The 24,438-nt window shown below is 38.8% G+C and overlaps 1 protein-coding gene across 12 annotated transcripts in view; it reads left to right on the plus strand.

Moving 5' to 3' along the window:
- rapgef2b (Rap guanine nucleotide exchange factor 2b) overlaps nt 1–4,663 on the plus strand; it is a 103,156-nt gene extending 98,493 nt beyond the window's left edge. For all 12 annotated transcript variants that reach the window (XM_087174047.1, XM_087174048.1, XM_023406420.2 and 9 more), the window contains one exon: nt 1,346–4,663. Coding sequence is in view for 1 of the 12 variants with exons in the window: in XM_023406420.2 (XP_023262188.1) it covers nt 1,346–1,371 (26 nt within the window). In the remaining 11 variants the exon portion in view is untranslated. The remainder of the gene's footprint in view (nt 1–1,345) is intronic.
- Nucleotides 4,664–24,438: the final 19,775 nt, after the last annotated feature.

The raw sequence follows: 24,438 nt of genomic DNA on the forward strand, positions 1-24,438 counted from the left end.
CCCCCCCCCCCTGTCTCACACACTGTGCTGAACAGCATCCATCAGCAGGCACAGTGCTGTTCGGATCCTCTCACCCATGCAATCAAACTCGATGCCTGAAAACATGCACCTCCATTCTCCTGCACCAACACGCACCTGACTCGCCTGCAGCGACTCTGATTGAATTCTGTATGATTGTAGTCACCAGGTGTTCGAACTGAAAGACAGGAATGTTTTCACGTGTGTAGAAAACTCGTCGGTTTGACGTTTTTCCACTTTTCTCACCGAGGCGAATTAGTATTTAGAACGTTTTCCTGTTTGCACTTAAACAAACCCTCCTGTAAATGTGCCCGAGTTGTTTTTCATCTGCTTTTCCTCGACAGACACCATCTAAAGAAAGGTACATAAAAAATAAACCCTTTTATTGAAAGAGGATACGAGCATGTGCAGCAATAGAAAATACAAGCAGCAGTTTTATTTAAAAGCGTTTTAAAGAATGTTTTCCTGCCTGACTGCGAGCTTTTGTTTTCTGTCATTTCAGTACAAGATGAAAATCAAATAACAGACCTGAAACATCCTGGAACATTTTCGCCACATTCACTATAAACAAACACTAAACAGACAGGAATCGATTTGGTGAAAATCTTAATAAATGCAGGTGTTTCTGAAATGAAACAGACGATTCTGACCCTGAATGTTCACTGGGTGTTCATGCGTTTCTGGCTCCGTCTCAGCCACAGGAAGACGTTTTCTGCTGCTCATATACAGGAAGCTGAGATACAAGACAGCGTGGAGGCGGAACAGTAAAGTACAGCCACAAAAAAACAAAATCAAATCAGTTAACATCCAAATTGGCTGTGAGTGTGTGTTCAGTGATCTGTTAAAACATGAAGACAACTCAAAACTGTATTGTAAATGTGACGGGGTCATGGCGCGACCGGAGGGCGAACGCAGTTGCATCCAGTGGACGTCCAGGGGGAACGTATCTGATGTTGGTGAATCTTAATGTGAACCAGGAGGGAGTTTTCAAATCTCCAGTTTCATCATGGCTCAATAACAAACTTCAGAAACAGAATAAAATTGACAGAACGTCCTTCGTCTCTGTCAAGTTTCACTTCGCTCCCAGTTGATTTTCATGTTAGGCTGACGTGAGTGGAAGGCAGGAAGTCAGTCTGAAAAATGAATGTGTTCTTCGGCAGTAAAGTGCAGATTGTGATTCATGTGTAAAAACTACAGACAGCAGCAGCTGCTCATTATCTTTCAGCTTTCACCAAATTAAACTTTTCACTACTTAAAAGAAGAAGAAACGGTATGTGTGGCATGTGACAGCGACCTCTGACCGCCTTTGTCCTCTCTCTCTCCACAGAGGATGAACAGGTGTCAGCGGTGTGAGGGACGACAGTGGACGTCCTCTTGCAGTAACTTGAAGTCCCCCTGGTTCGGGGTGGGCAGGATTAAAGAGACAGACAGACAGACCAATAGACTCATCATCAGTTACGTACGTGCCTGCCTCCTCCACTTGGCTCTCCCTCCTGATCGGTGGATTCCTCTGCTCATCTCCCTCCCCTGCCTTAAAGCATCATGGGGGGTTGAATGACCCTGCATGCAAAAAATACTGTGAAGAAGAAGAAGAAGAAGAGATGGAGAGAAGGTCAAAGACGATGACAAAATGCCTGGCACTTTGGAAAAAGACTACAGAAACCTAACTAGCGCTGGGGAGTCGACCTGGCCCCACACAAACACACACACACACACACACACACACACAAACACACACACACACACACACACACACACAAAACCACATAGATGTTGCTGTTAGAAACGGGAGCGGCTCCTTAAGACCGGCCCCCACCCAGTGACAAACCCACCTGTTAACACAGCAGCATCATGACGTGTTGAGCTTCATCTGCACTTTCTCATTTTCTACTTTCTAGAAACAGAACAAAGTGAAAACAACGAAACAGACTTTTGTTTGAAGACGGAGAGAAAAACAGCGGTTGACTTGACTCTTAAATTTCAACTTCCCTCTAGATTTTCTTTTCTCGTTTTTTTTTTTTTTTTTTCTCTCTCCTCTGTTTCTTTTCTTTGACTGTTTGCACTCTGGGGGGCCGAAAAGAGAAAAACCAAGTCAGCCCATCATCTCTCTGCCTGGACTGAAACAACCCATCAGTTGTTGAGTGTTTGAACTCTGAATCCAGTATTATCTCATGTTCCACATGTGAAAGCTTATCAAGTGTTGGTTCAAATCAAAGCTAGGAGGAGAGAATCAACATGCACAGTGTACTGACATACCTACACACACACACACACACACACACACACACAGTACATCTTTTTGTACCAGTACATAAACAAAAACACAGTTCATTTCTAAAAAAAAAAAGAAAAAAAAAGAAATAGCACTTTCAGCACAATCCTAGATGTTACCAGACATTTGGCCTGGATAGCAGGGTATGAGTGAACCATGTCTTACTGTCATCCCACCTCGGAGCTTGTCTGGTTTTTATCAAAGTCTTTTCATCATCCCGTGGCTTGCTGTTACATCACGAGCGTACCGTTTTACTTAGTTGCCTGTTGGTGATCTCAAAAAAGCACATATAGGTGAGCGACCAGCCGCTGAACACTGAGCGAACGCGCCGGCCTCTACGGCGCGTCGGAGGCGCACGAGGGGAAACTGTAACGAAATCACAAAGTGCAGCAGCAGAAGAGAAGACTGAAGCCTGTAGATTCACCCCGTTTGCCCAAATGAAAAAGCTCCAGTCGGGTATGGACGTCGGCAGGAACTGTTATAATTTAATATAATTAGAAAGTGTGAGCGAGCGCTCGGTCACTGACGTCAGAAAAGTTTCCTCTCGTCTCTTTTCTTTTGGTCCGGAGGGACATCGACCGAGCAGGGTAGAAAACATCAGCAGATTTCAGAAGCTGCTAATGTGTGACCAGCACAGTGTGTTCCTCTAACCACCTACTGTCACAAATGATCTTGTACAGAGTCTTATAATATACACATTTCCCCTTCAAAATAAAAGTATCCACAAATTCAGATCTGGCTTTTATCCCCATGCTGAACACACGCCGCATTTTGTGAATGTCCAAAGCGCCTTACGATGCCATGATCGCATACATTTCTTTGCATGGTTGTTTTCATCATGAATCACCTTGTTTCAAGAGCTCTCTTGATTCAAGCAATAGTGGAGTGAAATGCCTTATTCTAGATACTTCCCCCGACGCTTTTTTAATATATTAAGACTCGGTACAAGATGAAGTCAAGCTTTTTCTTTCTGTTTTATTGTTACGTGGCTTCGGACTTTGGCTGTGGCCGTTATGTGTCACGGTGCAGTAGATCTTTTTGTCTACACACGGTGACGCTGCACCTCTTCCTCTGCTGTTGTGCGACCAGATTCATCTCAGAAAAAAAAAAAAAAAAAAAAGAGAGAGAGGAAAAAGTCCTCTCACCTGTTTCAGACGTCAGCTCAGTGGATGCTGTATGTATATCGCTATAACGCCTGCATCCGGTTCTCCAGCATTTCTCGCCATCGATGGAAGTGACTGAAGATTTTGGATTTTTTGGGGGGGGGATTTTCTCGGACTCCGGTGGAGAAGTTGACATTTGAAGAAACTTTTTTTTTTTTCAAGGCTGCCAATCAGAACGATTAGAAATCCAATTGTGAAAAATGACTTTTCTTTTTTTTTTTTTTTTTTTTTTTTTTTTTCTTCAATCACTGATTCGCACTGATCACATTGATCAGTCTTGGAAACTACAGACTGAGAACAAGATGAATGAGTGCAGTGTTTTCCACTGTGTTCTGTGACTACATACTAATAATTTCCTGGGTTTCTTTTGTTATTGTAATTTTTTTTTTTTTTTTTTTTTTTTTTTTTTCTTCAATCACTGATTCGCACTGATCACATTGATCAGTCTTGGAAACTACAGACTGAGAACAAGATGAATGAGTGCAGTGTTTTCCACTGTGTTCTGTGACTACATACTAATAATTTCCTGGGTTTCTTTTGTTATTGTAATTTTTTTTTTTTTTTTTTGTAATGGCTGCAGATAGATTGTTAATAATTTGTTTGTATTACAGTGGTGACATGCATCATTCACTTTCATTCAACTCTGAAGATAATGTGCATATTAGCGGCCGAGTCCTATTTCGAAAAACAAAAAGTTGCACAAAAATGTACAAGCGTAAAGATAAGTGTAGTAGGTAGAACTGCTACTCCGTTTGATGTGTGATGTCAGTGAGAAATGTACATTTAGCTGGTGATGACCTTCTGTTCTTCATTCTTTCTTGTACTACTTTGACCTGTATGTCTTTTAAAAAGACAATTGGTGGAGTATGTATCAGTTGTTTTTGTATTTTTAATACAATAATTGTAAATATTGGTTATATTTTTGTTCAAATGTACTATGTTTATGCCTCAACATCCAGTTTATATGAAGCTGGGAATCAATAAATACTGCATAAAGAATCAACACCTAGGTTTAAATGCACTTATTCATTTCCTCTGCATTTTGATGTCTTTCTTTTTCTAATTTGTTTTTTTCCTTGAGAGTTTTTTTTTTTTCCCCCAGATACCGTCTAGTGTTTGCACAAGTCATGGAAGCAACTTGAAAAGTGTAACTCTCATACTTTTCTATCTGACCTCAGTGTGTCAGATTTAATAAAAAAGAGATATTGAAGTCTGCTCTTGCTTTTATTTGCTTGTTTTGTGCTGTCTTGTTATCCAGAGCTGTGAGAATACTGCAAGTCCCATTTCTCATTTCTCTACTATGATTGCTTTTAATTTGTTTCTTAGATTAGCTGTTTTACTTCATGATAAAATTCTATATTTCCAACTCGCTGTGCGCCACGTCGGCGTTATAAGAAAAATGAAGTGATACCAAACTTATTACCTCTGGCCAGTGTTTAGGGGATACATGCTGTTATAGATATTTCTCCTGAAAGTTAAACATTTAATTTGTCTGATTCCTTTTTTTTTTTTTACATAATTGCTGAGATTTCCTCATATTTATAATAACTTGAGAAAGATTAATATACGATGAATAAAACATGAGGGAAACATTTCCATTAGATTAAAAAATAATTTGAATTGACAAAAGAGTTGCCAGCGGCAACATAATAAAAGCAGGAAATAAAATGTTTTTGTTAGAGAGGGATTGTGCTTTATGTTTATACCGCACAGATGATGATTAGTTTTTCTGCAGTTTAGTGGTTTTAATAACATTTTGAAAAGCGTATGTGCTTTCAGACCACAAGAGGGCAGTGTTCCTCTAACAGTGAAGATCTGATCCCTGCACCACAGTATGTTTGATACAGTATTTTATTTGCTCATTATAATGTTTGCAAATTGTGTTTAAGTCACTGTAATTGGTCTAAAGGAATTCAGAAATCGTCATTACCTGTGTTCACCTCATTAGAAAAAGAGAGTGAGCTCATTGTAAACCCACTCGGCTCCAGTGCTGTTGACATTATGGTGCTATAATGTCCTGGTGGTGAGAGAGTGTGTGTCTGTGTGTGTGTGTTCAGATGGGGAGATGCCCTGTGACTGTATCTCCGTTGCAGCACTCGACACCGTATCACTTGCTCAACATTCCCAGTGCTCATGAATAATGCAGGCGAGATGGTCCTGGTTTCCTCTATCGCAGAGCCGAGGGCCCCAATTTGTCACACTCTCCAAAAATTGATACACACTCCTACCATGAGAAATGAGGAGCTGCACTGACACACACACACACACACACACTCGTACACTAACTTTCAGCCCAGTAAATAAAGGTAAAAATATCTGTTTCACTGTCTCCTGCCTCCATTTCTATTTCTATTCCCCGTCTCTCTCACAGAGAGAGAGAGAGAGAGAAACACAGGAGATAAGACTTTGGTAGAATTGAAGCTGCAGGGAATTTGAGCCAATATTCAATATTCTTTGTGAATTTGTCTGTGTCAAAAATGTTGAAACAGCTCCAAGGATGCAAAAGTTGTCCCTAGTATTTTATATATTTTGTTTATTATTGTTTATCTTTAAAAACTTCTTGTCATGCAACTGTAAAAGTGGAATGTTTTTGATTCGGTTTACAGTTTGTTTTATCGACTCACCAGCAGGAAATCAACAGACGAGGCTTTAGTGTGTCTGTCGAGAGTGAAATGAGACTAAAGGGTCGCAGCTCTGACCTCTGTGGATTATCTGTGGACACTTTCAGTCCGAACCTTTAAAGGATTAGAACAAAACTCAGCACAGCTTCAGTCTTTGTTCAGTTTCATTTCGAATATCCCTTGTTTTTCATTCCTTCAGCTCAACCAGAAGCTTGGGACTTGACTGATTTCTTATTATTCATGAAGTGTGGAATCACAGTGAGAAAAAAGTGACATTAGAATAGCTTTATTTTGTTATTTGTTTGTATTTTGTTTTTGTTTTTTTCCCCCCTCACAACAAATAGAGGTACGGCCTTAACACTGACACATCATGTTTTCACTCTGATAGAGTATCTGAAGAAAAAAATATTCTCACTGCAGTCGCCTGCATTAGAAAGATAACTGTGACTGACACGAGGATGGAAACAAAACAACCAAAAAATACCCCAAGCAAGGCTGCTGCATGAAATTACAGAGGAAACGCTGCTGTAATCTGTGTCCGACAGTAAAACCACCCTGTGATTAGAGTCAGAGGCAACGTGTTTACTGCTGACTTGGCTCTGGAAGTGTGCTTCCCCTTCAGGAGCAGCAGGGGGCACTCTTCACTATGAAATACCGCCACACGGACCTGTCCACTCTGTCCCTGGGCAATGGGCCTTATCAAGGGGTAGCAGGCAGCCAATGGTCCTCTGTAGATAGCCGGCTGGTTATGTGTGTAAAGGCACAGAGTTGTCGACCGTGTTCAATCGAGGCAGCTGTGGGTCATATTATGGGACTGTCTGGATTCCTTTCATGGTAAATTGGATGAAGGCAGCAGCACTAGGTCTGAGGGGAGTGGAGATGTCACAGCGTTCACCGGCCTGTGTCTGGACTCCACGGGGCTACACGAGCCCGAGCAGACAATTCAGTTAAAAGCTGTCAGAGTCAAAGAATTGAGAAAAAGAAAGATTAATAAAAAGCTGCGCACTCCTCTGCCCAGGTGCTTTCCTGTGCAATTTGCTGTGGTAAAATCCAGAGAGGGTTTGAGGGCTGAGAGGCCTGAAGAGCAGATTTCACTCCTTTTTTTGTTTTGATTGAGGAAAATGTTCACATTCAACACGGTTCATGAAGGGACTCAAGCTGTTTCCATTGTCCCCAAACACTCTTGAAGAGAGCCTATAGTCTCATATCAGCATTAATTACCAAAAGTGCTTACTCTGGCTTATTATATTTTATGATTCTGTCTTTTACATTTCCCTCTGTTGAATAAGAGCCCACGTCTTCATACAATTGAGAGATTTTCCTCCATCCTTTCAGCTTTTCAAACTAGTCTCCCGCCTTCCAGTAACAAATTTCCAAGAGGCAATTGCCACTGTAAAAACATTTTGAGCTACATCAATACATGTTTATATCTTATGACACCTTAAAAAAAAAATCAATGCTACAAATCAGCACAGCAGCTACAGTTTTTTTTTTCAAACTATGCGGATCTGTTATTATCTCCCATCAACCATTTGGTCGTTTGTGAGGGAGGAACTGTTTTCTTCTGTTCTGCTCTCGGTGCCGCTCTTCCCCCGACTCTGCTGCTCTGGCTCTCAAGTCCCCACTGTGGTAGATTAGCAGATAGTGAGGTCTGCCTCTGACAGAGCACCTGCAAATGTGCAGAGATAAGGAGAGAGAGCCTCCCTATACACAGGGAACAAAACCATCCACGTACGCTTTAGCAGCTACATCGCTCTCAGGACTGACGATCTCTGAGTCTCTTTGCATCTGTAATGTATGATAACGTCACTGTTTCTCCTTTAAAGGTATTCAGATGTGTCTATCTATCTATCTATCTATCTATCTATCTATCTATCTATCTATCTATCTATCTATCTATCTATCTATCTATCTATCTATCTATCTATATGTCTCACACAGGCTGGTCTCATAAATAAATCTGTGTCTTCCCGCTCCCTGTTGCCTCTGAGAAGAAGGGACTCAGCTGAACCTGTTGCCTCCTGCAGTAATGACACTCTTGTCATTCATGGTGCTCGCAGAAGAAAAATCACAGAGGGGAGGACAGTATCTCTCTCAGTATCTGAACAAAGGTCTGGAATTATTATTGAGAAGGACCAGAGCTAAGAATTAAATGTTCATATGAGACGTTAGGAGAGGTAAATAGATATAAAGTAGACTAATAGTTGGCCATGTTTTGAAACACTTTCTTGCTAAGACTCAGATCAGTACCACTCTCATGTCTGCACAGTAAATATTAAGCCACAGGTAGCAGCAGTTAGCTTAGCTTAGCTTAGCAAAGACTGGAAACAGTTAGCCTGGTTCAACAAAATCCATCACCAGCATGAGCCTATAAAAATTACTAGTTTACCAAAACTCAGATTTTTTGCAGATTTGTCTGTTTTTATCTCTAGTTGTGTCATCGACCAAACTGAACCTCTCCTCTGATTGGCTGACTGTTTCCAATAAAAATATAGCAGATTTCAGTTAAACACTCAGATAAACCAAATCCTGTAAAGGTTGGAGAGAGAGTGAGAGCGGTGACTGCTTCGTTGTGACATCACAAAGTTACAGGAAGTCCTGACGGCTGGTTTTAAGGCTCAGTTTCTGAATACAGGCTGTGTGCATTTCTCTGTGGACTGAGGCTTTGATACTTTCACAGTATTAATATAGAAGCTAGAGCTGATCTATAATCACACTACACATGGACAGAAACTTTTACACTATATGGAGCTTTAAGGACTGTATTATAAGATTGTGAAGAAAGGAATGTTTCCTTATTGATAACAACATAAAGACTGGATATGAGAATAGCTTTAAAAGGAAGAGGTTGAGATACATTCATTTCTAAAGTTATATTCACATGGACTAGAAGGACAAAATGTACTGTACAGGCACTTAACCTATTCCATATCAAAATAAAAGCTTTCCATTTAACCCCAAAAAAAAAGAAAAAAGAAAGAAACGCTGGCAACGTTTAATTTATTTTTATAATGGAAAATGTGAGACATGAAGCTCAATAAGTGACTCATTCCCTTGTGTGTTTTTACATGCTGTGTTCTGGTCCTTTTCATTGACCCTGAAAGGTCACATTTGATCACTATCCAAGCTGTACATATAGGATATAGCTGAGAGCCATGCTTTGGGATGCTTTGAATTCAAATGGTTCTTTTAAGTGAACAACCACCCGTGGTCTCATTCTCTTACAAACCTGACTCACAATAAGCTAGTTGGCATGCAGAGGGAAGAGGCTGGCTCTCCATTTCAATGGCCTGCATTGGCTGAGTGTGTTAGCATGTGATTAAAAGGTCTCAACCTACTGAGGGATGATATTTTTAAATGCAAGAAATGATTTAAGGAGTCCATTATAATGTAATAAGCCATGATTTACTACTGTGAACAGTCCACTAAGTCTTGTGAATTTTCTATATGTCTAAGCACTGTTTAAAATATATGGATATTACAATCAAACTTAGACATCAATGTTGAAAATGTCAAAAGTAAAACAGTTAATGTCATAATATCCAATTTCTCCATGGGGATCATTAAAGCTCCATTAATCTTCTCTTTAAATATTACTACACTTTGTGCAAAAATCTTTAATTTATTAAAACCTTCATTGATAATCCACAGTGACATTTACATCAGCCACCCTTTGTATAGATGGTGATATTCGTTGGGTTTTGTGTTGATTTTTACAGGCAGATATTTCACTAAATCGTCATAGAGGTGTGATATTGAATTCTTCACTGCTCAGCGGTTTTTGTGATAGAATAGTCATTCAGAGTTTCACCTTGGAGTGATGGCAAACTGGGAACGAATAATGGCAGTCAGTATCCGAGTCTCTCCATTTGCACTGAATGGGATTCACACGGCTAAATGCGGTTCCCTTTGTTGCTGAACCACCATTGTCAGGAGAAGTGGGGGACCCAGCAATACTGTACCATTTTGAGCAGTGGCTCAAAAATAATGTTGTTGTTAAGTTAATGACCCCTGAGCAGGATGAATCACTGTAGGACACTAGAAACTAAACTATTTGGCGAATGTCAAAGAATCTGATAAAAAAAATTTTAAAAATAGAATTGGTCTATCTGATATTAATCAATGCTTCATTCATGTTCAACATTTTTTCAGGAATCTCTAGCATAAAAGACCTTCAATATTTTGTTGTAACCCTTTATTTTCCATTTTAGGCTCATTATAACCAAGTCTTGAGGTAATAGACTATTTTATCGAGGGCAGGTCTTCTGCCCTCACTTTACATGCAGGTGCACGGCTATTAAGCAAACTAAGCACACTTTCAACAAATTTTAACACAGCAGTCGGCCTTTGAAGTTTTTACTAATTAGGTAACAGATTATTCACTCATGGAGCGCTTTATTAGGAACACCATACGAATACTGGGTGAGGCTTCCCTTTGGTCTCGTAACAACTTCAGTTCTTCGAGGCATGAACTCCACAGGATGTTGGAGACTTTCCTTTAAGATTCTGGTCCACACCGACTTTACTGCATCACATCATTTCAACAGATTTGTTGGCTTGCTAATTTGTTCTACTGGATTCAGATCTGGAGACTGGGGAGGTTACTGAAGATCACCAAACTTACTGTCATGTTGATGAAACCAGTTTGAGACGACTTTAGTTTTGGGACGTGGAGCATTATCCTGCTGGAAGAAGCCATTAGAAGATGGTCAGCAACATTACTCAGATACAGTGTGACCTTCAAACAATGAGGGATTGGTATTAAGGGGCCCAATGTGCAAAGAAAACATTCCCCACACCATTACACCACCAGCAGCCTGGACTGTTGAGACAATATTGGTTGGGTCCATAGATTCATGCTGCTGATGCACAATTCTGACTGTATCTGATCCCCCAGCAGAAATCCAGGTTCATCAGACCAGGTTATGTTTTTCCTCATGGCTGAACATTCAGAGATGCTTTTCTGCTCACCACGGTTGTAAACAGTGGTTATCTGAGTAACCATAGCCTTTCTGTCAGCTCCAACCAGTCTGGCCATTCACTTCTGACCTCTCTTATCAACAGGGTGTTTTTCTCTGCAGAACTACAGCTCTTTTGTTTGTTTTTCACACCTTTCTGAGTAAAAACACTAGAGACTGTTGATGCATGAAAAAAAAACAGAAGATCAGCGGCTTTAGAAATGCTCAAACCAATCTCCTGAACTGTATCTGTACCATTTTATGCATTACCCTGCTGCCACATGATTGGCTGATTAGATAAGCAGGTGTACAGGTGTTCATAATAAAGTGCTCTTTGAGTGTATGTTGTCACTATTAGAAGTTATGCAGCCAAGAAAGTCCAGCTCATAAAAACCCATAAAAGCCAAAAAAAAAAGGTAATTTTTACACTTCATTTCTTGTATTTTGTTATATTTGAACGAGTTGTTTACTTGTTTACAGATTTTATCAATCTACAACTCAACGTATATGTTCACTAGATTAGTTACTGTGTTGTGTTTCCTATGGGAACGGTTCAAATTCTAGGAAATACACTTTCTTGCTTTCTTGCTGAGACAGAGATGAGAAGATCAATACCACTCTCATGTCTGTAAATATGAAGCTACAACCTGCAGCTGGTTTGCTTAGCCTCGCAAAACACACTCTCAAATTCATTATTTATGATATGATCAAAGTTGTGATTCATGTGCAATTACATCTTTTGTAATGAATATCAGTAAATGTTTATAGATACCTTGTTGACGGCAACATCCCGATTATATACCATAAGTGAAACCCAGAATCCAGTGTTTTTCCTCCGGGCTAAAGTACTGTATTATCCAGCTGCAGTGACAGTCATCAAAACAATGAGCTGGCATTCACCTACCGTCTGAACCACTAATTGGCTATTAGGCCGAACTGGGTTTGAAGGGCCACAGACACTTCCCTCTCACATCACGTCTGACCTCGGATAGGTCAGCTCACCTCCACACTGTCTTACTGCTCTGGCAAGTGCCTACTTAAGGGGAGTCACTCATGCTGGTCAATATTTGGAAGCTAAGTGGGAAAACCTGTCAAACTGTGTTGTGTTTATGTTTTTCTGTTGCTCTGTGGCTGTACTGCATGTTTGATTGATTAGTTTGATCAGCTTTTCACCGTAACCAGAATTTCTTTGAGTTTTGGACTGTTGGTTTGACAAATAAATAAATGAAAATATGAAGGCATAATTTTGGGCTGCGGTATATGATGGGGAGTTTTTCACAGTCCTCTCAGTTTCTAAATACTTAAAGATCAATCAATTAATCTAAAAAATAACCAACAGATTTATCAATAATGATAATAGTCACAGATCTGTTATTACATTAACATATTATTTAATGGTGTTGTAATAATAATTTTGACTAAAAACAACACCAATTCTATACCATAACTATAGTAACAGTGTAACTCTAGATGCTTCATCTATGAATATATGAGATGAATATGCAGTTCAGTTAATGGCCACCGGCGTCATTAATAACTGAAATAACATTTATTTCTAAAGTACTTTGAAGAAGCAGGTTTTCACTAAGTGCCTTGGAGAAAACAAAGGTTACACATATAGATCAAAACAAGAGACAATCAAACACAGGATAGACGGTGATATAGGTGCAGTACAGTTGTTTTTCATGCTCGGATTCACTGAAAGCTCAGATCTGAAATGCAGGACCCGCTGCACACAAGTACATGGTTCAGGATGAACAAAAGGTAAACTCACAGGTCAGAACATCAGACAGCTCTTTCATGTTCGCCAGTGCTTAGAAAAAAAGAAGAAAAAAAAAAACAACAAAGTGTGGTCCACATCGAGGGGACATTACTGAGGCCTGGCTGTCACTGCTTCTTAGTACAACCGACCATATTAATCTGGGGCTCTTTCTGCACAACATAAAGCTGGTATTAGTTCTGCTGCTATTTCTGTTTCTCTCCGTGGACACCAAAAACCACTGCAGCCAGGTTTAATTACAGGCTTATTATCTGAGTGGTCCTTTGAGGTGGAAAGTAGTGGGCTGGGGATAAATAGATGTACCAGTTAATGAGTAAAATTATGAATCACTTCACACAGAATATGTTTAACCCATAGATGGTTTGATAATTAAACATGTATGACCCACTTTTTAAGATATCTCCACCTAATACGTTGATGACGCTGTTATAATAACCTTTCTCTAGAAAATTCATCAATCAATCAATCACACTAATTAGGAAGTAAAAGTGGTTGAGTCATATGAAACATACCTGAAAACAGGACAGTAAATACAGCAGATCATAAACAAGTCGGGGTTAAGCTTGATTTGTGTAAAGTTGATTTAATCTCTAATGTCATTTAAAAGACTTTACATAATCAATATTCAACATGCAATCATGTAAGGGTGAGGTGGAACTGAAACTGCCTCCGAACCAAATTCTCATTATGCATCAAATTTTATACTTCAAAAGTTTCTTGTACAGATGGTCAATAATTCATCATTAACAGCGAGTGGTGACAGAGCACATCTGAATTTCTTACACTTATCAAATTTATATAATGCACATAAATTACGAAAATTGCTGCCTCGTAGCACAATAGACATAGTAAGAGTTTGTTTAAAAGGTCAGAGGGCTGCAGCTGGTCTTGCATCCACAGGGAGTTCTTGGAGTAATATATCTGTAGAGCAGCATGTATGGTCCACTGAACATCTTACACTGCTCGCTGGTAATTTCAGCAGTCGATGTAACCTGTACATCAGCATGTTCAGATCAGATTTCCCCCCTGCATTTCTACAGAGACTAATTTTTTCAAAATCCTGTTTCACTTGACAGATAGAAAGACTTGGATGCTTATGGGCATGTGGATTGATTATTAGGTTAAAAACACCATTCCACATATCTTTCTTTAATTTGACTGACACTCTCAATCCTCTCTTTGCAGGATGTACCAGCCACTGTTGTGTACAGTGGTGTGCTGGGGAGGCAGCATCGTGGCGGGGGAGGCAGGATAAACAAACTGGTGTAAAAAAGCTCTGGACAGCCTGGAGGCAGCAGCAGAGGGGAGGGTGAGGACTGAACTGAACTCCATCTTAAGCAACATCTCCCACCCCCTCTGTGGTGGGCTGAGAGCTGCAGACCATCTCCAGCCTCTGCTTCAGCATCACAAGGTGCAAGACACAGTGCTGTAACTGGTCTTGTGTAATAACAGCAAACTCATACTGTACAGAGGATGCTGTCCAAAAGAACAACAATTGTTTCTTGCTGAGACTTAGATGACAAGATTGATACCACTCTCATATCTGTACAATAAATACTATGCTACTGCCAGGAGACAGTTAGCTTAGCTTAGCACAAAGACTGGAGTCTTGTCATCCCTTTGAGCTGCAAACAAAGCCAAGAAGTAGTCTGGCACATACCTAACCTCTGGTTGTGGAATCACAATCTGTTGTTTTTACTTCAGATTAAACAAACAATATATAACGTGTTAATTAGTGATCTTTAGAGTTACAGTTTTCCTGTTTACAGTCTTTATACTGAGCTGGGTTGTAGCTTCACATTTGTCATACAGTGCAGTAACTCTTGGTGAGAAATTAATCAAGTGTATTTGGAAAAATGCCAAACTATTCCTTAAGCCAAAGAAATGCCAAAAAATGCTGAATCTAGCTTCTCAAATTTGCTGATTTTCTTGTAAATATTGTGTTATTATTATTATTATTATTATATTGGATTTTGAACTGTTGCACAAGTTAAGCACTATCTGCACTGCTGCTGTCACCTTGGGCACAGGGAATGTTTCACTATCTCTTAATATGTCGCAGGCAAAATAATTAATCTGAAAAAATATTGAAATTTAAACGATAGCAATCATCTTTATCATTGGGCAAATAATAATAATAATTGAGAGCTTGGCCGTTTTCAGTGACAGGCGGATGAGCGTAGCACCGAAGTCTCGGCTCAACACACGCCCCTCCCCTTTGCCCATCTTTGGATTCGGCGGACTCACGTGCAGGCAAGATGGCGGCGGTGGAACGGCCCCATGAACGCCCCATACTTGGAGCAGCTCACTGTGAGCTTCAAAACCGCTCTTCAGAAACCTATGGGTGATGTCACGGAGGCTACGTTCCTCTTTATTTACATTGTGTCACTCCTCTAACGGCTGCCTGTATTACAACCTTACAACACACTGGCCCGACTTCATTTGAAGCAGACTCATACCTAGCTAACTGCACTAGTTGCTTCTCGACGTCTGACCACCGACCACTCTACCTCCACTAGCGTCACGACTGCAAGTCCCAAGACTGAAGTGACTGTACTTTAAATTTATTTTCATATACTTCAGATTCATGAAGTTATTTTTTCATCGTCAAACTCCAAAAGCAACTATTTCAAAAACGATAAGTCGTCTCCAAACTTCAACTTCAACCGTTAACGCAGCGACGCCTGGACTGCTAACCCCGGCTAACTCACGGTGAGGTACATTAGCTAGCTATGTTTTTAGCTAGCTAGCTAGCTAGCTAAAAACCGTTGGCAGTTAAACTGTTTTACTGTACTGCTTCTATGCTGCTAACACTGCTACAACTGCCGTTTGTGTAGCTTTTCATACACTAACTCAGTCGTTTCACCTCAGGGTGACTTGTGGAGGGAATTATGGATTGTGGAAATCCGACTGCTGTTGAAGTTCGTCAAACTAAAGGCGCCTTTGAAGCCCGGGGCTGGAGTTAACTGTCCCGCCTTCAGCACCTTTGGACCTGGACTTCCCTGCAGAGACAGCAAGGCATCACTGCTTTTCTTCATCAAGGTTAGTAAATGCTGTTTTTGCTGACAGTAAACCTCTTGGCTGTTTTTAATTCCATATGTGGTCTTTTATGAGGCTGCTTACACTGCCTGGCTGTTTCATGGCTCTACACATTTTTGTCAATATATTGGCGTCTGCTTGATGTTAAATACTGTTTGGATGCTGCTTCTTTTTTGCTCTTTGTGCGTGTTTGCATTGGCACTAATTGAGGATGAGCATAATTAGTTGAGGCTAAGTTCATTTGTGGTTGTTTCGCAGGTGCATCATGATGCTTTCCTGCTTTTTGTTTACATAGTGGACATATGAATATCATATTTGAGTGTAATGGACGCTATTGCCTTTGCATATTGTCATGGTTTTGGGTTGGTCCATTGCGAGCTTAGGTATTTTGTAGAAGCTAATATTGTACTGTGCATTGACCTTTACGATGGATGTAAATATGTCTGCTATCCTGCAATCTGCAAATCATAACCACATCAAAAATACTCAGCTGCTCTTGGTTTCCTATAGCTTCCACTTCAACATTTTTACATAAATTTTTTTTGTACATTTGCATAAATTATGAATTGTCTGCTACTCAGGTGATTTGTGTTCTCATATCAAACAGATTGTTGGGTTTGGGCTTGGGTTGATCCCTCTTGATTCAGTAATGTATTCCTAGCAATGAGGAGATGTGGGAATGGCAACACAGCAGCTGGTGTCCAGCTAATAAGTAATAGATTTCGCATAATAACGTGTCCTGCAAATGTCCTTTGGCTCAATAATATTATTTTAAGTGGAAAGTTTATTATTGTAACTGTCTAGTCTATGCTGGCTAGAAGTGATTAACTCATACATATTCTGTTCATATAAACAAATCTGTTCCTCGAGGTGGCTGTGACAGTGAGTGTCACGTTTGAAATGGAAAATGTCACATTTTGGACATTTATGGAATGTCAGGTAGTATAAGCTACAACAATGCTTCATATGTCATGAATTTATCAAACAGCTTGTATGCTAAACCTACAAAGACCCGGAAGTAGTGTGGACATATGAAGTACCTGTATGACTTCCTCAAACTTGTATTCAAAACTATATTTAAGTAATTGTATGTTTAGTCAAACTAAAGTTAAATATAGCGTCATACTTTTTAACTTGGCTTAATGCACACAACTAAATAATCACTCGTAGTGCTACATGTTCTTTAAGAAGGCTGATTAATGTGAACAAATATAATTTTCTTTATCCCATTTGTTGTACATGCTATGTTATGAATAGTTTTCTCTTTTCTTTACACTGACTGTACTATATTTCAATGATTTATTCATTAAGTTTCACTACTATAACTGCGGCTTTAGCATGCTCTGTGAAGTGTTTTTTTTCCCTTTATATGTACTTCATACATTTTTCTACTCTTGATAGTGATACAGAAATTGTTGACTGAGTATGTTCCATTGCCTATTCGTGTACTTTTTTTATTACATACTTTTCTTGCTGTCTCCCTTCATGTTTGCTGCTTGAATGGCCCAGTAGGAATCAGTGAAGTTGCATCTAATGAACAGGCCATTATCTCACATCAGTTGTTAACGAAAATCAGATTTTGATTGATTTTGTCTTGGAGAAGCGTAGTATGCTGTTAGAGTCCTTTAGACTTAAGGTATTATTTATCAGATTGGGAACATGGCTGCGATCACATGGTTATGATTACTGTTCAGGTTGAGGTTAGCTCTCGTGTTCTTGTGCTCTCACACATGACTCAACCACCAGACTCATCTTTAGTCATAGGTTCTGATGTTGGAATTAGATGGGACTTCCACACAGATGTCATGTGACCTCTCATACAGCAGGGGGAAGTGGAAGGCTGATGACAGCATCCAGACTGCAACCCACCCATTTCCCCTCTGCTCTCTCTGGAGAACAGCCAATCAGTTCCCCGATATTAGTATTCCTGTATCCTGCCTTGTGTTATTTTCCCCAGATGCCCACCAAATATCTGAGTCGACATGTGCATTTAAATGGTGTCCACTTGAGTTATCTTGAGCCATTAGCATCTAGACGGCTGCTTTCACACAACATTAAGCCAAATTCAGAAAATATCACACGCACAGCATGATCATCAGAATTAGTTATGTCTGATTTTCTGACATAAGTTAAACTTGTCCTGTAAGAAAACTAATACTACAGTCTCAATTCTACACTATAAGATAGAGTAGAAAGACGGGAACAAAGAAAGGAAGGAAAGATGAAATGCATATATAATACATTGTATGTCCCCTAGCAAAAATTAATTGAGTACATTATCTACATACCTACAGTTCTCATATATCTCTACATCAGAATAAGATGAAAGCTTGAGGTAACTCTGAGTCTGACAAATGGATCAGAACAAAAGTATCGTACATGAACATCTTGTCACTCAAATCTGTAAAATTAATCGGCATGTATCAGTGATTTTACCTGACTTGCTGGAATTAATTTAGAGATGTTAAAGGCTCAGTTACAGCAAAGCTGCAGGCTGTGCGTAACTCATTGTTTTATGTTTTGGACTATTCAGAGGGATACAACAATGAGGGAGGTGGTTATTGTTTCTTTTTGAGAGCATCCTCATGGCAAAATGCAGGCTCTGGAGCACCTGCAATGTGCCACGATCATTACCAATAACGGGTGAAACTCCAGTGAGTCTCTTCAGCAGTCCTTCTACTGAGCACTCTCAAAATTAAAAAAAACAAAACAAAACATTTGGAAGTTAAAATGGCATTATATTAGCTGGTGTAGCAGTGAACACTCTGCAGCTCTTAGCATAATGAGGAAAACATTATTAAACATGGCTGCAACTGCTTGTGGTGCTGCAGTGTTTTTCAGTCTAACACTCCATATTAATACATGGCACAGTCATTAATCCAACACAATAACACAGAATGATTAGATATAGTAGTAGATAGTAACTGGAATTTAAGTGAGTAGTTGAAACTAAACAAAATATTGGATTTTTTTTAAATGTAACAAGCTTTTGTCTGGTAGATGATCAATAAGGCTGCACACTAATTTCATTTTAGGATTTGGCAATTTCTGATGTTTTGGGTTAGTTGATGTGGAAGTGTGAGGTAATAACATTAACGGACGGTTCGTGTTAGTCGTGCCACATTTTTCTTTAGTCACTGAAAAAAACTCAGCCCACTGTCCTTTGTTTATATTCTGCTTCACACAATTCATTTACATCTAGGATGCTTTGTAACACTGCCACTGATAATTATTTACATAATTAGTTCCTTGATAATTCCATTAATGAAATTAAATGTTAGAAAATTGGACTTTCTTAAAGTCCAATGTGCTCTCTTTTAAATAATCCAGGCATATATATTCAATTTACAATAATGTTTGGCATATTTATTCGAGAACATGATAAAAATTTTTAATCGAAGAACAAAGTAGATTGATGAATTGTTTCAGCTTAAATGTGTTGATTATGTAGCAGGGTTTAATCTTGATCGTGAAGATCTGGTTTTGCCTTCATTCTTGGATCAACAGCTAACTTTCACATCGGCCAGCAATTAACAATTTTTGTTTTTATCGATTTAAACAGCATATTATGCAACCTTATTTGTAGACACAGGATTCAAATAATCAGCTCAACCTGACTTGAATCAGCTGTAGCTCATTAACAGAGCTTTGGCGTATTGTTACTGCCAGATAAATGCTGTGTATGTCTTGTTTTGTTGATTTTCATGTTTCACCTCCAAACAAGGGATTGCACATTGCAAATAATAAACCTAATATATACTGAGCTGAAATTTTAAAACATCTGTATAAGCTAAAAATGCATGAAGGTCCAGCTAATTACAAAGTTGACATTTTGAAAATGCGGCCAATACCCTTGTTAGGTGACTCCAAACAGTTGCAGTGGTGAAGACTTAGACATCAAGTGTTTACCTTATATACAGATGCAGGAAAAGCAAATGATAACTCTCCTTAAAATGCTCTCATATGCCTCTTTACTGCATCAATAAATCCATTGAACCAAGGAGCATGTTTTTTCCCCAGCTTCATTCATTAACAGTCGAATGGATGCGGCTGTTTAAATAGACTGTATTGACAGAAGAGATGTGACTCAAATTCCTTATCAAATAATAGAATGGATAAAAAACAATGGAGTGATGACAGTGATGGGAGATGTCTGAAGCCCCTCAGTCTGCTGCAAACTCATTTTAGTATCGTAAGGATGATTACTTTTGATTTAGCTGAGAAAAGCAGGGTTGTGAACTTGCCAATATACAGCATACACTTTCCTGAAGACCTTGGCTGGACTCAAAACTGTTTCTTTTTCAATCTGACGCCTCTAAATAGAAAATCATTTGACATCTGTTGGTTTCTACAACTCAAGGTCAGTTTGTGAGCACTAAAGCAAACAAATTTTGCAACTCCTAATGGTTGGGGTCTCTGAAAAAACATAGGTCCTTGACTGAATATATGGTTTCAGTGCACAGTGTGAATTTTTTTATGTGCCTCTATTCAAAGTGTAAGTCACCAGCACTTCTGTCTGCCCCCTCTACAACCCCCCACCTTAATGGCACTTGCCAGAGATGTAACACATCACAGTAATGCAGCTTTAGAGAATTTGAAATGCTCAAATTAAAATGTACCTGAGTATCAGCTCTGTTCACAGGGCATTTTCAGATTATGTTTAACAGAGTTTGAAGGGTAAAAAGCTCTTGCCTGTTATTACGATCGTGAAAAGAGGTAATGACATAATTATTGTTTTCGTTTCACCTCTCAGTTTTCCAGTGTTTGATCTTGAAGTCACGCTGCCCCCCTCCACTCTACCACTGCTCCCACCGCCACCAACGGCTACTGGGCCCTAAGTAGCTAACTAAATTGCCATCAGCTAACTGGCTCATTTTAAAAACCTAGTCACAACCCATGCAGCTGCTAACAGCTCTGGGGTCCTACAGCTCAGTAGACTTTTTAGTGCCACATTATTGTCATGTGAAGAAATGAAGTGGAGCCAGCATCTGCAAAGTGTAATTTATTGTCATGTTCCAAAGTGGGTAATGTATTTGAACCTTTTGGGCTTCTGTCATAATAGCAGGGGAGTGTGGTCCTGTTTATTTAAGACAGTAGCATGTAGAAGCCAGCATGTAATCCTGCCACCAGCCTTGGGAAGACAGACAATGCTAAATATGATTTGATGCCTTTCCAGCACGTCTCTGATTCTGTCATACTCCTACTGAGCATAACAATGTACAAACCACAATAGAAAAACATACCACAGTCTGCCAGTGTGGGTGCAGACATGTGGAAAAAGGCATATCTAATCTTTACTGCTGCTGTCAGCTATGACTATTAAAAGGAGAGTGTGTAAAAGAGCCCATTAGTTCTTATTAAGTGTTTTCTGTGCATTTACCTCAGTCTGACCAGCTGACAGCTTCCCATGGCTGCAGCTTTCATGTTTTTTTCCTTGCTTTGTTTGTTTGTCTGGATAAAGGAGAGGAAACATGCTTCATTAGCAGAATGCAGAGAAAAATCCCGCATCACAACCCTGTCCCCCAGAAATTATGTGTATATACAAACTGAACTGCAACTGCAAATACGTTTTATAGGAAACGTCATTGCAGCGCTTTCTAAATGTAATGAGGAAATGTTTATTTACATATTAGACAAGTTGGAAATGCGTTAATACTGAACGTATTGGTAAAGTGTTCACAGATAAAATTTATTTTCAGCCAACATGTTTGATCTTGAAGTATAATATCCACTTGCGGTGACTACAGTATTATTAAACATTTTTATGGTCATATAGTCAAAATTGTGGTCTGGTTTAATATAGGAAGTGTTCACAGTGACTTCAGACACAACGTGTTTATTTACATTTAACCAAAACCACCATCTTTCCCTAACCTATTAAGTTCTCTTGTTATTAACCACAGGCGGGTCGTTTGCTTTGTACGCCTGCCATCCACCCTAAACACCTCCTAGTCACTCCACGGCACTTAATATAGCATTTCATTAATTGAAAAGATACATTGCCTCTGAACATAATCCAGCCAGCATTTACATTTTCTACAAAACATATTTGCTTTTAGTTGTATAGATACATCTTTTCTAGGAGACAGAGTTGCACAACAGCTTCCAGTGGAGCTGAGAGCAGCCTGAGAAAGGTAACACAGTAGAGACCATCAGAGTGAACACTGTCACATTAGCATTAGCAACTTGGATGTAAACAAGGTCTAGTGTATTTCTCCAAACTTGACAGGTTGGTGGAACTTTGGCAACACAGTTTTTAAATTTGCATGATTGAAGTCGCCAGCGATGATGAAAAATCTGTCAGGGTTTGCTATTTGCTGATTGCCGCTGCTGCTGTACAGATGTAACTCTTAGCAAGAAAGCAATTACATGTATTTCCCAAAATGCCAGATTACTTCTTTAAGGTTTATAGAGACCGCACAAATCATGTATCATGTAGTTACAAGAGGTGATGTAGGAGGCAACTGGGGAATATGCTGAATTTAGATTTACCTCAAGTGTTTCAGGTGGCCCAGCAGCAACTATAAATGCATAAGCACCACAGGTGCAGTTGCTACTGAGGTGGCAATAAGCATAATTGAGCCTTGAGTGTTATAATTTGTTGAAGGAACCTAATGCTGGCAGATTATATATATATATATTTATATATATATAAGGAAGATGGCATTCTCCCAGTAGGTAAGCAAGTGAGCAAGAGCCTTTTTTTATTTTATTTTTGACCTTCAGTAAACTTTTTGTTTGACTTTATCCATAGCCTGTTAATATACAGCTGTATGGTTATGGTTTGTCATTCAGAGTTAAAAATAACTCTATGGTGTTGCTGCTTTAAACACTGACTATAGGATAAAACTTTACAGCTACATCAATCCTAGGCAAAGTCATTTGTTGCACTCCACCATATCGATTAAAATACAATTGATCCAGGCTCTTTCTTCCATTTCACTAAGCAACTGCCCGAATATACCACAAAGATATCTATAGAAAGCTAAGACGTGGCTTTTGATTCATGTTTATGTGCATCTGTTGTCGATTGGTAGAGTTTCAAGCTGTGAATAGATCTGAACTGATGACAGCTAAATGAAAACCGTGGTATCAGATATCTAGTCTTTCAATGTTTGAAGAAGCTGCTAAATGAACAGTAAGATCAATGTCAAATGTTCCTTAAAATTACACGTCCTTGGAATTTCAGTTTTATGTGCTTATGAAGTTTTATGTGCTTATGTTAGTGTATACTATTTAATTTTTATTCGAACAGCAACATGACAGACACTACATTAAATTTAACTAATAAGGGTCATTAAGTGATCTGTCATTGTAATCAACTCCTTCTGCCAACTGTTGTGTTGTTTTTGCATTATTGTGGCTTGTAACTGACACTTATTGTAAATCATCAGTTTAATATTCCAGTGAGCAGCGAGTTTTTTTTTTTTTTTTTTAAAAAGCAGCGCAGGTCAGAAAGTGAAATCACACCTGGTCAAGTGAGAGTTATTGGTATTGATCAGCAGCCCCCTGCAGGTATATTATAGTCAGTTTGTTCTCTGGTGCAGTAAATATCAAACTTATTGCTTCTTGTTAAATGTTAATGGAATCCATGACTTCTTTAATGGAAGAAAATAAATGCACAAAATATTTACTTAATCCTGGCTTTCTGTTTGAACTCTAATAAAACTGTATATACTGTTCTCAACCCCATTCCTGAAACTATGCATTTCATCTCATAACTCAAGTCTTATTCAAACAAAACAATACATAATCTAACCATGTGATAAATATTTCACCTGATTCTGTTCCTGCTGGTAATTTATTATTTTAAGTTTAATTACAACTCAACTACAACTGGTAGTTTTTTAAAATTTTTTATTCTATACTCATTATGTATTAGTAAGGGATTATTTGTTGTTGGGCTAATGATTATCTTGATTATTGATAAATCTAGGAAATATTTTGTTATGGCAATTTCCTCCAAGTCCAAGGTGACAGTTTTAAATCTTATGTTCGACCAACAGTCCAAAACTCAAAGATATTTAATGCACTGTCATTGAAGATAGAAAAGACAGTGAATATCTACATTTTATTTTTGGCATTTTTTATCAAAAAAAGACAAAAATCAATAAAAAATCAACCAACTAATGAATTAATCAAGTAATCATTTCAGCACTATAGTTGTTTGTTGACATACATTTCTATATGAAAGATTCTGTTTATTTTCGATGTTTTTGCGCTACTATTTTCAGCAGCAACCATTGAAAATATGCCAATATTATCTTGATGCCAGTATATCAGTATTTGTATTTTTCAGTTGATGTATAACAGTTGCAGTATAGAAATGCCAAAGATCTGTGTCTAGTCTTAACTTTAAATATAGTACTGCAGTGTGTCCACCAGAGTACAGACAAGTTTATTTGCAACTGTAATGTGGGATCCTTATTAAAACGTTTATGAAAAAAAATTCAATTGGCCAGTATTTTATCAAATTTTGTTTAAACCCTCAAATATCAGTATCAGGGTTAAAGTAGCTTGAGTTTATCTAATCTGAAAACTTTATAAAAAAAACTTTATACGACTCAAATCAGAAAAGGAAGTGGGC

The sequence above is a fragment of the Seriola lalandi genome, unplaced genomic scaffold (genome assembly GCF_002814215.2).
Source record: "Seriola lalandi dorsalis isolate HSWRI2012SDOR001 ecotype SW California unplaced genomic scaffold, Sedor1 jcf7180002054307, whole genome shotgun sequence".
NCBI lineage: Eukaryota > Metazoa > Chordata > Actinopteri > Carangiformes > Carangidae > Seriola > Seriola lalandi.